At 37.1% G+C, this 16,809-nt stretch overlaps 1 protein-coding gene across 1 annotated transcript; it reads left to right on the top strand.

Annotated features, from left to right (window-relative positions):
• The first annotated feature begins 6,287 nt into the window (after positions 1–6,287).
• NAF1 (nuclear assembly factor 1 ribonucleoprotein) lies at positions 6,288–16,437 on the top strand. The gene is made up of 8 exons (XM_032224617.1): positions 6,288–6,881; positions 7,835–7,967; positions 8,906–8,999; positions 11,049–11,131; positions 12,613–12,773; positions 13,905–13,956; positions 14,887–14,989; positions 15,830–16,437. Exons 1-8 carry the CDS (start codon positions 6,322–6,324, stop codon positions 16,279–16,281), a joined length of 1,638 nt encoding a protein of 545 aa, XP_032080508.1. The 5' UTR covers positions 6,288–6,321; the 3' UTR covers positions 16,282–16,437.
• Positions 16,438–16,809: the final 372 nt, after the last annotated feature.

The following is a 16,809-nucleotide window of genomic DNA, read 5'->3' as shown; positions in this document are numbered from 1 at the left end:
TGCATCATCCTTAACATCATTTCTCGGTGAGAGTGATATGATTGCCCTTACAAACATTGCATGAGTCAAAGAGAGCCAATAGTCAGAGCTCTGGCGAGTTCAATGCAGTCCATGACAAACCACTTTCAGTTTCTTGGAATTGGTATGTGATTAAGAATGCACTTATTGCTGTATCCACCATTTGCACATGAAAATGAGGGGAAAAGGCTCTGAACAAGTAAAATAGAAGTTTCATGGCGGAGTATTTTTGCCTAAAGGTGTAACTGATGATTTGGGGTGTGTGTTGCTTTGAAGTGACAGCAAAAATAGGCAGCAATTCAGCAGAATTCAAGAAATAGTACCGTATCTGTATTTTAGATTTAGTGAAATTAATTATGAGGGCAAATAGCTGATAACTACCCATAACTTTAGGGTTATAGGATATGTTCTCTTTGATAATCACAGATTAGGTCCAGCTGCAGAAAGGAAAACTAGAAAAGAAAGGGAAAAACAAGGATAGCAAAGGGGGAAAAAAGAAATATATAAAGAAGTAAGTTCTTCCCGCTTCACAAGTACAGACAATTTTAACAACTTACTAACTTGTCTTAAAATATAACAATCTCTTCATTTCTATATAACAAACACTAAAATCTTGCTTTCATCCCTGATCAGCAAAGTCCATTAAAGCTTTTCCAAAGCACCAGAAGGCAAAACAAGAAAAATGGATGGAAAGTAACCATTTAGATTAGGAGAGAACAACCTAGAACTAAGGAGAAATTTCCTACCAGTGAGAAAGCAACCAGTGGATTGTCTTGCTTGCAGAGTTTGTGGATGCTCCATCACTGGAAGCTTTTAAGAGATTGGATATTCATTTGTCTGAAGATGTGTACGGTCTCTTGCTTAAGCAGGGAATTGGACTAGAGGACCTTCAATAGCAATAGCAATAGCAATAGCAATAGCAGTTAGACTTATATACCGCTTCATAGGGCTTTCAGCCCTCTCTAAGCAGTTTACAGAGTCAGCATATTGCCCCCAACAATCCGGGTCCTCATTTTACCCACCTCGGAAGGATGGAAAGCTGAGTCAACCTTGAGCTGGTGAGATTTGAACAGCCGAACTGCAGAACTGCAGTCAGCTGAAGTAGCCTGCAGTGCTGCATTTAACCATTGCGCCACCTCGGCTCTTCAAGGTCCCCTCCAACTCTGATAATGATGATGATTACTAAAAACAACATAAAATAAAGCCATGTTATCTTCCTTCCCTTTACTTTTTTTTAAGAGAAACATTTATTAGAGGGTTACACAATCTGTGTGAAATATGAAGTCCCTTATAAAATACTCAGTTTGCAGCTCTCGAAATCCCTTTAACAGCTCAGACCACAATCCTAAACAAGGATAGGTTTTCTGAAGTAATAGTGGTAACTTGCTCGTAAGGTCTGCTCTAGAAGTTTCACAAGATAGGAATTTTATAGCGATGGAAACACTGAAAACTGGACCTAATCACAAATCTTTGTATTTAAGATGTTGAAGTAGGTCCAGTAACACAAAATTCCCTTTACTTTTAACAATCTTGGATTTTAATCCCTTCAAATAATATTCTAGAACTTGATTTTCTTTCCCTCTTTTTCTTTGTCCCTTCTCATCAAATCTTTCAAAACCTTTAACAGGCCTCTTTTGTAAACTAATATAGGAAAGTTATCCAAGTCACTTTTCTAATTTATTATTTGTACATCCTTTTTCAATGTTATCAGCCACTTTCATTTGTATGTCCAGTGTATTGTATTTTTCCGGATCATTCTTGTAGTCTATCATTTTTAATTCTAGGTTTAAATCAATCAAAGTCTTGTTTGATAGAAGTTATTTCTCTTCCCTAACATCTACTGCACACTACTTTTACATTTGTAAAAGTAACTTGAGTCCATTGTTCAGAAATAACCTGTCTTCACTATGTCCAAAGTTCTCTTTTAATGTTTAATTTCAACATTTAACTTCTGTGATTTTTTTCAGAATTCAACAGCTATTTTCCATGGGAAGGACTGTACCAAAGGGTACTTTTCAAAAGGCAACTGGAGCTTGCTTTGTTTTTGCTTGAACATTTCCATAGACACAGAAAGGATTCTTAAAATTAATTTCAAAATATTTAAAGCCCATCTGCACCTTTACTTAGTTTATAACTTTCCAAAAGCAACACTCTAACCATCTTTTTGTCATTTATTCCCCCCTCCAAATATAGGTCCAGCTGAGCCAGTGCTTCACAATTGTCAACCTCAGGAATCATTAAGGCAGGATTCAATAGAGGCTTATCAGACACAGGTATCTCCTGTTCAGCTAAAGTAGTGAGATGATGACACATAATCCACAAGTACAGTGGTGGGATTCAGCCAGTTTGCACCTATTCGGGAGAACCGGTTGGTAACTTTCTAAGCAGTTTGCAAAACCAGTTGTTGGAAGAAATCCCATCTTGTTTTTTTCCACTTTCCAGGGCTAATCCTGTAAGGAAGGGAGGAAGGAAACATTCTGGTGTTGTTTCTAGCTTAATTTTTACTGCCCTGCTTATAGAAACTGCCTCTCCTGTTAACCCTTGTTACATTGTAACAGCTAAGGCGAAGCGCCCATCGATGTGAGTGACCTTGAGTTGGCCACACCCTCCAGTCACATGACCACCGAGCCATGCCTACCTAGCTGGTCATTAGGTCAGAGAACCGGTTGTTAAATTATTTGAATCCCACCACTGCAAATGTCAAAGATCTAGATTCATAAAGAAGTGAGCAAAAGATGAAGAATAAATAATTGCAGCCACTGCAATTGCTTGGAGTTTTTGTTGTAAACAACCATTCAAAATCCTAATTTATGACTGTTGTTATTGATTCTTGTTTGTGACTCTTTGATTCTTCGACTGGTTGACCACCTGTTTTGGCTTTGTAACTCTAGAAATGTATTTGGAGTATGCTAATATATTGTGGGTTGTAATTAGCATTTTTCAGGCATGCACTCTTTGCTAGGCATTTGAATTATATTCCTGTCTGCAGTTATTTGCTGCAGCTTCAGACCACGTCTGTTTCCATATGGAACCTTGAAACAGATTAAAAATCGCTCTTTCAAAGTTCTTGATATTTGAAAAGCAATAAAAAACTAATTCCAAAAGTAATTAAAAAATGAGGCTCAGTTGAACATTATGTCCATATGGGCTACTTTACAACTGTGAGCTTAGATGGAATCCAATTGCTCATCTCACCAGCTGCCCACACACCAAAAAATTGGATCCTGCTAGTGTAATTGAAAGAAGCAGTCCAGGATACATGTGTGTTGTGGCCCAGCAGGAGCCATTGGAGCTGCCACCAGACTCCGACAGTAAGGGGCCTTATGAGTCGGCTCTGGAGGATGTGGAGAACCTTGGAACCTCCAACTCTGAGCAGGGACCAGAGAGGCTAGTTGGCCACCAGGAGGCGCCTAAGCCTTGGACCAGTGGGAAGGAGACAAGGGAGTGTGATCGTGACGTCATGCATTGGAGCAGTGGGGAGGAGACAAGGGAGTTGTTCTTGGATGCCCGGCAACGGAGAGCTAATAGGCGTAAGGAACAGTTACGCAGTTACAGGAGATAATAGCACTCAGCTGGTGGTAATTAGGCTCCTCTCAAGACTATAAAAGGAATAATTGTGCACACCCCCTTTGCAGGAGTCAACGTATTCACTAGAGCTGGAGAACTCTCATGGCTAGCTTGGCAGGCTGGATTGCTGCCAAGGTTAGTCTGTGATGGATTTCTGGCAACGTCTTGTCTGTGCTGGATTGCTACCAAGGCCTGGACTGTGCTGGATTGCTGCCAAGGTCCTGTCTGTGTGTTAATAAATCCTTGAAGTATCTTTGTCTTGGAGTGCTTTGGTGTAGGACGAGGGGGGTCAGAACATATGTGGATGATCTTTTCTTGCTCTGGAAAAATTTTGGTGGTCAGAATCTACCCCCTAGTTGCTAACTTCTATTGCAATGTCATCCACACTCCTTCAGGCATGACTAGTTTATCAGATCCTCAATGTAAATCTCCATAACACCTTTCACAATGGAATTCATTAGCAACATCAAAATCTGCCAACTAAAAGGAGCAAGAACAATAGGAATAATTAAGGAACATAGATCTAGAGGCACAAATTTAATGAGAATTATGGAAAACTATAATTTTCAATGATGGGATAAAATGTATCTTTATATAACATCCTGAAATTTTCAAAAACATATGCAATTTGGTGATTTCTAAGTTGCATGGATTTGAGTATTTCTAATATGGATTTCAGTATTTATTAAGATTTACAATGACTACTTTTCCTTTTTGTTTAACAAATGAAAGATTAAAGTGTACTTTTGGAAGGAAAGTGAGAAAAATGCATATTTCAATAATTTTAGATTATTTAATATTATTGAACTTGACATATTGTGGTAATAGAAGCTTATTGAAAGTGGCAGTTAAACTACAGAAATAATTAAGGTTACAGCCTGCTGGAGTACTGCATTTAACAGCACTAATGTGAATATTAAACAGTAATTTACAAAAAAATTAATACTGTCTACATTTCATATAAATTAATTTCTTATACAATTCACCATGCAATTCATAAAAATCACCTAAATGATAAAATGGTTATTATATTCAATCTGTCAATTATTTCATTAAAGTTTCCAACTCTTTAATGTGTTAAATATAATTCTTTCTTGTTTTAATTTTTATTGAAAGTGTCTGTTGCTCTATTAGTGCCTTTATCTTTAATATGGAGCGCTGTCCTTTAGGACCATTATGATGTTTCAGTGAATGAATAGACAACCATAGCAGGGGCTTCGCTGTTGTCAAGAATAGAAATGAGTTATTTTAAGAATCTAGGGCTGAAGATTTCTGACACGAGAAATTTAAAATGCTTATGTCTTCCACATAAAACTACGTAGGAACTCATATTTAGATTCTGAAGCCACTCACCCATTAAACAACCATCAATAGTTTATGTTTTTCTGAGTTTCCTATAATATGTAGTATGAGAAGGGTGAAAAGATAAACCAACCTCTGGAATGCACAGCAAACTTTTAATAATTTAGCTTTCTAAATATCAATGAAATAGAATGAAACAATATACCTAGTGTTTATTACATCTAAACCAGGTCTAGCAGAGAAGACATGCTCAGAGTCCATTCCATTAAACATGCCACTTTGTAGGATCCTGCCATCTCTGTGTTTGCACAAGCCCTGTGGAATAGCATCTTTCTTAGATCCACATGGTTCTGCAGGCATTTAGGCCAGGAAATTAATAATTTCAGCTGGTGGTGTGACTTTTTATTGTGAGTGTCGTATAACCAGGGCATCAATAGTTAGACAGTATGTTGTAGTGATGGTTTTAAGCCTTGTACCTTGCACAGAATCCCTCCTGAGAGATGGGAGAGCTGTATAAGTCATTTAAATAAATAACATAAATCCAATTTAGCCAGTGTTTTCTCGTTTTACACAAAAACACAAAACCCACATCAGATTGAGTCCTTATGTGAGAATTTTAGATACATGCAAAACCAACCCAAATTGGATACCTCTGTGACACTTTATTCAAGAACACACACACACACACACACACACACACACACACCTACCTACCTACCTACCACCTACCTACCTACCTACCTACCTACCTACCTACCTACCTACCTACCTACCTACCTACCTACCTACCGCATGAAGAACCTGAGCTTCTCTGTAACGGGATTCCATTTGCAATTGCCTAAGTGCCACGTGAGGGGCTGGAAACACTGATATACAGAATACAGAATTTCAGGTCTTACAATAATTCAGTTTGGAGATTAGCTCTGGGCCTGTCATCAAGCCTTCACACCTATCTATAACCATGGTTCTTAAACTGGAGTTAATGGGGCAATTCGTAACCCCTTGAATCATGTGTGTCAAAGATTCTGCGGATGTCAAAATGCTTGTGTAAACACAAGAGGGTTGATAAGTGTGTTTTTGTGGGCGTGGGCGGGTCATGACATTATTCGAGACTGATGGTGTGTACTATAGGAAACTGTAATTGACAGCTGATCTAAATGAAGATGGACGTGGAGCATCCCCCAGAAGTTACGAGCCTCCCATTGTTTACACCAGCAACCTTGGCAACTTTAAGACTTGTGGACTTCAACTCCCAGAATTCTTCAGCAAAGCTGGCTGAGGAATTCTGGGAGTTGAAGTCCACAAGTCTGCAAGTTGCCGAGGTTTACACCGCATACACCCGCTCCCTTGTAAAGAAACCGCCCCGGACGTGACGTCAGTACAGCGCGCCCTCTCTTGTTGTCATCGGTTCGTGTAGCCACACGTGGATCGGGCATGGAAGCCTCTTCGGCCCCGCCGGACGGCGACTCCGGCCTCGCCGGCTCCATAATGGCAGAGCAGTTGCAGGCGCTGAGGGTCGCCTGCGAGGGAAGCTCCGATGCCAGGGCGGGGAGCCCGCAGGAGGCCGGCGAGCAAGTCCCGCTTTCCCCGGAGCGCCTCTGGGAAGGAGACTCCGCAGAGCCAGAGCCTCCCTGGGTCGCCCCGAAGGGAGGCGGCGGCGTGGCGGGAGATGCTCCTCACTCCAGTGACGCCGCTGAAGAGAAGCCGGCTGCTGTGGGAGATAGCAACGGCCGGATCTCTCCCGCTTGCCCGGCTGAGGAGGCACCGTCGGATAAAGAAGAGGAGCGCCAGCCGTCCGAGGAAGCCAAGGTGGCGGACCATCCTCAGCCGTCCTCCTCCTCCTCTGATTTTCAGGACGGTAACAGCGAACAGAACGGGAGCCTCGACCGCCACCCGGCAACGCTCGGTCTCCTAGAGGAAGAGGCGCTGTCGAAGGAGACGCCGGTGGCACAACGGAGCGAGAAGGGGTCGTTGGGCCTTTCGGAATCGGACAGGTTAGTTCGGGGAAGTTCCCATTTTATTTTATTATTCTTCACATTTTATTTCTGAGTCTGGTTTAGCCAGAGGAAGCGAGCTGTAATCTGTAATTATTTTATTACAGTCACGTCAGCCAGTTTAGGTGAGTAATAATAGAATAAGAATAATAAGAAATAATAGAAAAAAATAGGAATGGAATAGAACTCTTTATTGGCCAAGTGTGATTGGACCCACAAGGAATTTGCCTTTGGTGCATATGTTCTCTGTAAATAAAGAGACAAGATACATTAGTAAAGAATCATAAGTTACCACACTTAATGATAGTCAAAGGGTACAAATAAGCAATCAGGAAACAATAGCAATATAAATTGTTAAGGATACAAGCAACAGTTACAGTCCTACAGTCATAAGTGGGAGGAGATGGGTGATAGGAAGGATGAGAAGACCAATAGTAATGCAGTCTTAGTGAATAGTTTGACAGTGGCAAGGTAATTATTTGTTTGGCAGAGTGATGGCATTTGGGGGGAAAAAACTTTCCTTGTGTCTAGTTGTCTGGGTATGCAGTGCTCTATAGCGTCGTTTTGAGGGTAGGAGTTGAAACAATTTATGTCCAAGATGCGAGGGGTCTGTAAATATAAGGCAAATAATGCATTGACACTCACCCTTTTTAAAGCTGTTTAAAGACTAAACAGGTAACCCTAATAACTCTAACTTTACAGTTAACAATGAACTATTAAAAACTTCCCTCTTCCAGTTTGGCAGTACTGTAGGTTGTTATGCAAAATGGAGGGGGTTTTCTTAATAGCCACTTCACAACCTGCAGTACACCTGACACAAGTCCTTTATGCCCATTGTGACTTATTACTAAAAAGGAGATTCCAGTCCAAGTCAAGCCTTATGATCATTGCTAATGCTTCTTTCAAATTAATGTGGCAGAACATATGTTGAAAAATAGTATCTCCCTTTACAGTGATACTGATGCAGACAGTTCATCTTCTCTTTCCTCTTCTTCCTCTCCTCCATTATTGACTGATGATGATGAACAAGATAAAAATGAAAACAATTCTACTGCTACTAAAAAAAAAAGTGAATTGACTAAAAAAGTAAGTGTTTTTGCTGTTGTAAAACACATTTGGGTGTTACCTAGGAAAAATTATCACCAATCTACATTTAGTAAAATAATGACTATGGGGAGGGACAACAGATAGAAGGATATTGTGCAAATTGAGGTATTTTATTTCTTTGATCCCTCATATAACTGTTTATAGCAGACTCTTTTGCAATCAGATATTCTTATTCATAGCTTAAATTAGCATGGAAAACAATTGCAAATAATTCTTTGCAGTAGGTATTTGCAAGGTTGAATTGGTGAATTAAATATAAGCAGGAACAAAGAGGAAAAATGCTAGGTTATGCTCACTCCCCTTATAAATATCTATTTTTTCCTTGAGAATTGTTGCTTTGAAGTGGAATTATTTGTAGATGAGGAATTTCATCCAGTTGTGCTATATTTTATGTACTTTCTAATTGATTTGAAATGATCTTTCATATAAAAGTGCTAATAATTCCGCTTTTGGTCACATACACAAGGCATGTAAGAAAGATGGGCTACAAAGACATATTTCCTTTCCAGGTCTTATTTCCTTTTATCCTTTCCCTTGTTATTTTTGTTATCTTACAACCATGTGATGTACCCATATTATACAAATGTATTCTAAAAAGAAAAAAGTACCAGATTGCTCAGTTACTTCAGCTATTCATTTTGGCCAATTGTCCAATTTTCAGAAGATTGAAATGGTTTTGGCCAATTTTCAGAGTGCACAAGTACAATCATTTTCTAGTTCTAGAGAACTGAAGAGACACTAAGTACTTTTTGTGTATTTGTAGTTATCTTTAGCATAGAGCTTGTCAGCATAAATCATTAATATCAGTAATAAAATAATTATAGTCTATAGTGAATATTAATTAAGCCACTTAGATTGGAAAAGTAGGATACGTGCCTTAGCATGCAAATGGATTTTTAAAATTATTTATTCAGCAGGAGCCACTTCTTATTGAAGACCTAATGATAATTCTTCCTGAATCTGTTAAATTAATGCCTTTTGGACAAGTTTCCAGCATCATTGAACATCAAGGTAAGAAGTTGTGTGCATTTTGTGTTCCCTGAAAATGTTTTTTTTATTATGTAGTTATTTATGGAATATTTGATAGCTTAATACAAAAGTGAGTGATTCGTGACTTTTTGTGATTGTTTTGTATCCCCTTAAAATATTTGATTTTCAATAATATTTTATAGTCACCCCCCCTCCTCCTCCTAAAGGAAAATCTAGACATTTCCTGTTAGGTCAAAAGAGCAATCATGCACAAAATTCAGCAATAATTCTACCAACTAACATAGCATCTCATCTATTTTAAATGCATTCTAAAAGTTGCATCTCAGTCACCTAACCAAACTGAGTCAAAATCAATAATAATATTTGAGGGATCTTTGATGCTCTCTGAGCCTGGTTGTTTTGTTGCATAAGTTTTATTACCCACACTAGATAACATCATCAGTGCTAGTCAATGTCTGCAAGAAAACAACCAAAGCCAGAGAGCACTAAAGACCCATCATTTCAACTCTGAGCTATAAATATTGTCCTTTATTAGTAATAATTTATTATTTATTATTAGTAATAATAAAAACATAATAAATGTTTTGCATTTATACAGTCTCAACAGCATTAGCATTTGCAGGCATGTCTTTAAATTACTTGTTTGTAGAATGAACCATACAGGCCATTCACTATTCAATGTGACCTTTTTCATTGCAAATAATTGTTTCTGATTTAAACAATTTATACAGTTTATAATGTAACATACCAAGGAAATATGAAAGTAAATAGGGAAATTAGGAAAGGGAAAAGGGAAGAGAAGAGGCTTGGTTCTATCCTTTTATATATATAAAATCTTTTATTAATTTATAATTATTAATTTATAATATGACATACAAAGACAATACAAAAGTAACTATTAGGGAAATTAGGGAGGGAAGTGGATAGTGAGGTGGCACACGAGACATTTGTCAGGACACACGAGGCTGACCACCTGAGTTCACCCTTTTTTAAAGCCATTTTTCATCCTCCCCAGGCTCCAAAGGCTTTATAGGAGCCTGGGGAGGGCGAAAAGAGCCTCCCCTGCCCTCCCCAGAGGCCCTCAGTAGGCTTCATGAGCTTCCCTAAAGCCTCTGGAGTGCAAAAAACCAGTCCTATGGGCAAACTGGAAGTTCGGGAACAGATTTCCGGTTTGCTCGGAGGGTCGTTTTGACTGCTCTGAAGGCTTCAGGGAAGCCTTCTGAAGGTCCCTGAAGCTTCCGGAAGGCTTCCGGGGTGGGGCGGGGAGGCTGTTTTTGCCCTCTCCAGGCTGCTATAAAGCCTCTGGAGTCTGGGGAGGGCGAAAAAAGCATGCAAAAAACGGGGGGGTCGCGCCTATAGTGCACGCATGCACACTGCTATAAAGCCTCTGGAGTCTGGGGAGGGCGAAAAAAGCATGCAAAAAATGGCAGGTCGTGCCTATAGTGCACGCATGCGCACTGGGGGGTTGTGCATTGCATTATATGTATGTCACGCCCGCACACTACCCCACCTGCATTCCCCCCACTTATGGCACGCGAGCCAAAAAAGGTTCGCCATCACTGACCTATAGGATGCTCACAGTTTCTCAGTTGAAACTACAGTTGAGTCTACCTATGTGTTGTGAAATTAAGGAGCTTTCATTGTGTCCTTCTAACTGCTAGCTAGTGTTCATGGATGCACTTTGCTAGTCTTCTGCCTGTATAATGTCGTATATAATGGCTGTTGCAGTCTTTATGCTGTATGTTGTAGATGACTCTTGCTTTTTCTTCTGTAATATCTGAATTACAAACAGTGAATATTATAATATAAATTGTAAGTCCACAGTAAATCTATATAGAGAGCTAAAATGTTTTAAATCAGTTCCATTTGCAAATTGAAGTAGAAAAGTTGGAATTTAAACAAATTAATTCTTTTTGAAAGTGTAACTAACAAGGTATCAATCATTGCAAGTATGACAATTTATAGCCTTTGTTTTCAATATGCCTATGACATTCATTGATAATGATACTTAAGCTAATACTTGTTTTTGGAAGAATTTAGCAAACTATTCAGGTTTATTTTCTTTTTTAGTAATAATTGAGTCCGAGAAGGGACTTCCTCCAGTGAATGAAAATACAGTACTTTTCAAGAAAAATCGTCATTCATTAGGAAAAGTAAATAATTTTTAAATTATTTCAATTAATATGTTAGTCGTGTGTCTTTATTGTTCCAGCATGCTTTCTCATTGATTGCTAATGCCATTAAAACAATGTTTGACCAACCATAAAAGTATTACCAGCATAAATTCATTTTTGAGACATATTACAATAGTAAGTGTTCTTTAGGAAAATACTGTGTGTTACCTGGTTTGTAAAGCACATGTTGCTATGAAAATTTAGCTCAGGTGTATATTTTTATAATACAGTACATTTGATGATATGGCTTAGTTAGCTTTTCATTACATACTTATTTGTATAAGACTTGCCTTTCTTAATATGCTTGAAAAATAAATGAAACACAAATAAATAGAATAGCGAGTGTAAAAAATTAAACAAAAAAAGTTGAGTTGCTGAATTTTCCTAAAATAATCCTAAAACTGCTACCATGCACCTAAATTAATCCAGTTGTTAAATAAAACTGATTTTATAAGATAAATGCTTGTTATGTCAGTTAACAAAAAATAAGATTAGAAATCAATTGATTGTTCTAGGTTGGAATTATCATAACTTTTATTATTAACTAGACAACGCTTCACCTCATTTCATACTTCCTTAACTAAATAAAGATATAGCATGACCAAGGTCAAAAAAAATCATTGGGAGCTTGAGCAATTTTCAACTTCCTGCTGGTTTGACCATGGCTGGCCACCTATGGCACGTAATGCAGAACCAGCCCATCATAGAGGTTTAGAGTAGGATTGATTTACCTGATCTCCAGGAGCCAAAGGAGGGAGGGTTCTACCTGGCCTCCAGAGAGGGAAGGACCAGTCTATTGAACCTCTGGGCAGCAGTGAAGTGACCACAAATTTGCCAAATTTCAATCCCACAGAAATTATGTGTCCTGGATTTTGGATGCATTCTTCAATTCAGCCCATTTGAGGTTCAAAAACTGTTGCCCTGAGAAGCATTGTTAACCCCAGGTAAGGGGTACAGACCAAGATTTTTAGTAATATATAGATAATTACCGGTTCACAAAATTGTTGAAAAATTTGAATTTATTTTTTTAAAAGTGTAATGTTCTTTTAAAGCATTTTTTAAAAATTAGTTTAGCATTTGAACTTGAAATTAGGCATTGTTATTTGATTCTAAAACCTGTGTTTTCTGGGATATTCTGCAATTTCCTTATTTGGAAATTCAGGCAGTTCTTAAACACACTCCTTACTAGAACAGAAGATGTTACCTAGCTGGGTAAGGAAACATCTACAAGTAAACAGACAAGCTCAGAGAGCACCAAGGACTCCACAGTTCAAGACTATGAGCTGTACATATTCCCTATATTAATAAATAATACTAAAAATGCTTTTAGAACAGTTATAAGAAGTTAAATTTGAATTTTATAGAATTCGTAGTTCCCCAATAACTTTCCTTTTTAAATGTACTCACGTAATTACAGAACTTGTTTTTATGAAGCAATAACATCTGTTGTTGTCTTGCAGATCTTTGAGATATTTGGCCCAGTGTCACATCCCTTTTATGTAGTACAGTTTAATAGTGCTGAGCACATTCAGTCTAAAGATATTAAAATAAAAGATGCAGTACATTTTGCTCCAGCTGTGGAAAGCTTCACTCAGTACATATTTCCAGAAAAATTGAAACAGTAAGTTTGATGTATACATTTTTTTCTATCTAAAGTTTTTTTTTCCTGCAAGTGCAAGATCTACTTTTTTCAGATCAACCAAGTGTTGATCAATTGGTTGAGACAGGAATTGATCAACTTGTTGTTTGAGTGTGATGTTGTGGACTGAGAGAGTGACTGGCCCAAAGTTATACAGGCAGCTTTCCATGCCTCAGGCAAGACTAGAAACCAGAATTTCCTGGTTAGAAATCTTAACCTTAATCACTAGACCAGTGTTTCTCAACCTTGGCAACTTGAAGATGTCTGGACTTCAACTCCCAGAATTCCCCAGCCAGCATCCGGGAATTCTGGGAGTTGAAGTCCGGACATCTTCAAGTTGCCAAGGTTGAGAAACTGCACTAGACCAAATTGGCTTTAAAAGTTTGATATATACATGCATACACACAAATAGTTTGCAAATTTGAACAGTAAAAAAAATGAATTCTTGTTAGCGGTGTATAATTTATTATCTTTTTTATTTTTATTTAGTTTTATACCACCTTTATTATTTTTACAAATAGCTCAAGGTGGCGATCATATCCAACACACCTTCCTCCTCCTATTTAGGTTCTAATGACCTAATCCTAATGACCTATCTCTGCATGTTTAACTATATCTTGACAATTAAGAGTTAAGATTTAGCATACGCGTTTCCTCATATATTTCATAACTTCATTCTGTATTTAGAATTTTGGTTATGAGCTGGATTTTCTGCAAAGGCTCACTAAAACAGTCTTCCTCTACTTGCTATCCACCCGTGTGTTTGAATATAATCTTATCTAGTCATAGTAACTTGAATTATGATTGTTGTGACCACTCTAGTCAGAAAAGCATTGGTCTTCCAGTGGAGGAAGGCTGTTCTAGAGAAGCAGCACCAACATTTTGGGCACCAGGGGCCGGTTCAGTGGAGAGAGTGCTTGTCCACAGAGAGTGTCTGAAAATGTACATCTGGTAACTTTCCAAAAGATTTTGCCATTTTCGTTGTGAAGCACCATGGCTTAGTTTTATTTTAGATAATATTAACTTTCAAATAATGCTGATATTATTGTGTGTGTGTACATATAGGAATCTATCTTTTGTTCTTTACAAGAAAAAAACTCTTTTGTGTTCTAGAGAAAAGGGATCAGATGCATCTTGGAAAAATGATGACGAGCCACCTCCTGAGGCAAGGATATCCTTTGCATACTGATTTTGCACTTCAGTTTTCCCAATTCAAAATGTACTTCCTTTCTTTTTAAAAGAATAATATACGTATATGCAGAGAATATCACTTAACAAGAAAAATTAACTTGAGAAAATGAATTCCTCCTCATGGAGAATCTTATACTTTTTCCTGAAGTGATAACTTCAATTTAACTTCTTTCAAAGTCCATTCGTTTTTAATAAGTCAGAGAGTTGTTGGTGATACATTTCCCACTCATATCTCACTATTATATAAAAAAATCCCCTTTCCAAAGTCCAAAAGAGAGATCCTTACTTGCTAATTTTCATTAAAAATTTAGGATGCAAGCCACACATTTTTGAGGATTGTCTCCTTCCTTTTTTATGCCAAAGTTCATATGTTCAAGAGGAACCAGATCTACCATCTGTAGGTTTTTTGAGGAATTCTTGCGGAGAAGGGATTGAAAGGTTTCAGAAGTTCACTTCTACCAGTAGGGATATGCAAACCTGCAGATCCAGAAACAGAATATTCTAGCATTCTCCATGTTTTATTCTTCCAAGCCACAAAAATCTAATATTCTAGGTGGTCCAGTAGTAAAGTGACTTTATGTCATGTAATCTCTGAATTCTTTCTTAATTGAAAAGTATTTTCAATTGAAGTATTTTGGAAATAATCTGGAAAAGGTACATCGGGATGCAACTTTTTAAGGGCATACGTGCTGTGTGAAAAGACACAAATCTTAACAGAGTTGCAAAGAAATGCTATTCTTATGTGTTTATTTGCATTGAAGCATGTTTTTGGAATTAAATCCAAAACATTGCAGTTATTAGATATATGTTCTTAGATAAATGACTTGATATTGTGGAAGTGCTATAAAATGCAAACCTTCACCTTTTTTTTAACCTTTCAGTTTTTTTATTTCATTTTTTCTAGGTTTTAGATTTTAGTGATGATGAAAAAGAAAAAGCAGCAAAATCACACAGGAAATCTCAGAATATAAAAAGAAAGAAGCTCAGATCACAGCAAAATGATAGCAGTAAGTAGCTGCTGTTCTGAAATATTGAATAAATATTTAAAGAACCTGGAAATCCAATTTTATATATTATTTGTTTAATATTGATATAATCCATTCCTCACTTTTGACTTTATATTTAAGAGCCTTTCAAATTTAGAATTTTTATATTTATAAAAAATACCCTTTATTAAAAAGTGGAAGAACCGATCTCTTCAGCTGTTTAGGCATCAAGTAAATAGAAATAGTGCGATGCAAAAGAATATTGGTTAACAGTTCTTGGTATTTGCTGAAAAAAATAATGCTACCTTTGTCAAAATAGCAGATCAATAATTTTACTTATGTAATGCTGAATGTTGGAAAATGGAGCATGGATAATCATATATTACAAACGCAAAATGTATTTGTAATTGTCAGTCTCTGAATTTTTATATTCTTGAAGAATGTCTGTTTAATAAAATAATACTAATCTTGAACTATTCACAGTTGCCTCTTTTAAGATTTATAGTTTATCTGGCCAACAGATGTTATTTTTTTCTTTAAAAACAAAAGTTTATTTCTTTGCTGCTCAGTTCATAATTCAAAAAATAAAATGTAACCTCAGGGTTTTCTATTAGGCAACCTAATAGGTATTACATAATATTAAAAAGCATATGTTTTTTAAATAAAATATATAAAAAATAAATGATTAGTACACAATTTGATGGCTGTTATATAGTAGGCCAAGAGTTTATTCAGAATTTAGGTTTATTTAACTAACAGTGTTGTCTTGAGAAAGCATAGCATTATGCATACCTTGTTTTTACAACATTCATAAAATATTACATTATGCTAATCTCTGTGTGTTTTTGTTTCCTTCTGTAGATGATAATGGACCAAATTATCAGTCCAGGCGACAACCTCCTTCAGAATATTCAGGTGGATATTGTAGAGGACAGCCTAACACCAGATTTTCATGGGGCAGACCTCCTCATGTAGCTCCTTTTCCACGTTTCTATAGGCAGCAGAATATAACTCCACAATATTATTCCTCTGACTATGGACACTTGCCGAAACCACCTACTTTTTGTCAGCAGCAGAGACTGGAAAGTATGAGAACACATCAGTATTCTTTCCCACCCCCATCTTTTGAAACTGTTAATCATAATACAAATTTTCCACCCCCTCCCCCACCCCCACCAGTAGATTGGGGGTGGCCTCCTACGTGCCCTCAGAACGCCTATGATCCTTTGTTGTCTATGTTATCTTTACCTCCTCCACCCCCACCTCCACTGCCCCCACCATCTATAGTGCCTAACACGGGCAGTTCTCCTTAGGACAGAATATATTTTCAGACAACCTATAAAAATTAAACCTCGTACCTCGATGGTAGATGGGTTAATATTTTCATATTTGCTTTGACGGAGGTACACTATTTTTAGTTATGTACAGAAATTGATGAGCATTTTGTATGAAATAAAAATATAGAAAGATGTTTAGTGTCTGCTTATGTTTCTGTACAAATATAATGGAGAAGATATTAAATGTTTCTTTTTACTGTCCACATTGTTAAAAACTATTTTTATAGATTTATACAGGTCTCTAATGTGTATACATTTATAACTTCCTCTAAAGCAAAATGTCTTGTTTCTCAATGCAATATGTTGAAATTATGTATTCTCTGTTGCCCCTTTACAATTGCTCTATACTACCATAGAAAGAAATTCAATTTAAAAAAACAGAATAAAATCTCCATAACCCAACCAAACGTAAACATTTTCCATGTCTGCTATATTTGGTGGGCACATGCTTAATTGTGCTTAGAGAACATTCAACGAAATAATAGAAAATAATTTAAATAGCAT

The sequence above is a fragment of the Thamnophis elegans genome, chromosome 9 (assembly GCF_009769535.1).
Source record: "Thamnophis elegans isolate rThaEle1 chromosome 9, rThaEle1.pri, whole genome shotgun sequence".
NCBI classification, from domain to species: Eukaryota; Metazoa; Chordata; class Lepidosauria; order Squamata; family Colubridae; genus Thamnophis; species Thamnophis elegans.
This window is presented reverse-complemented; position numbering and strand designations above follow the sequence as displayed.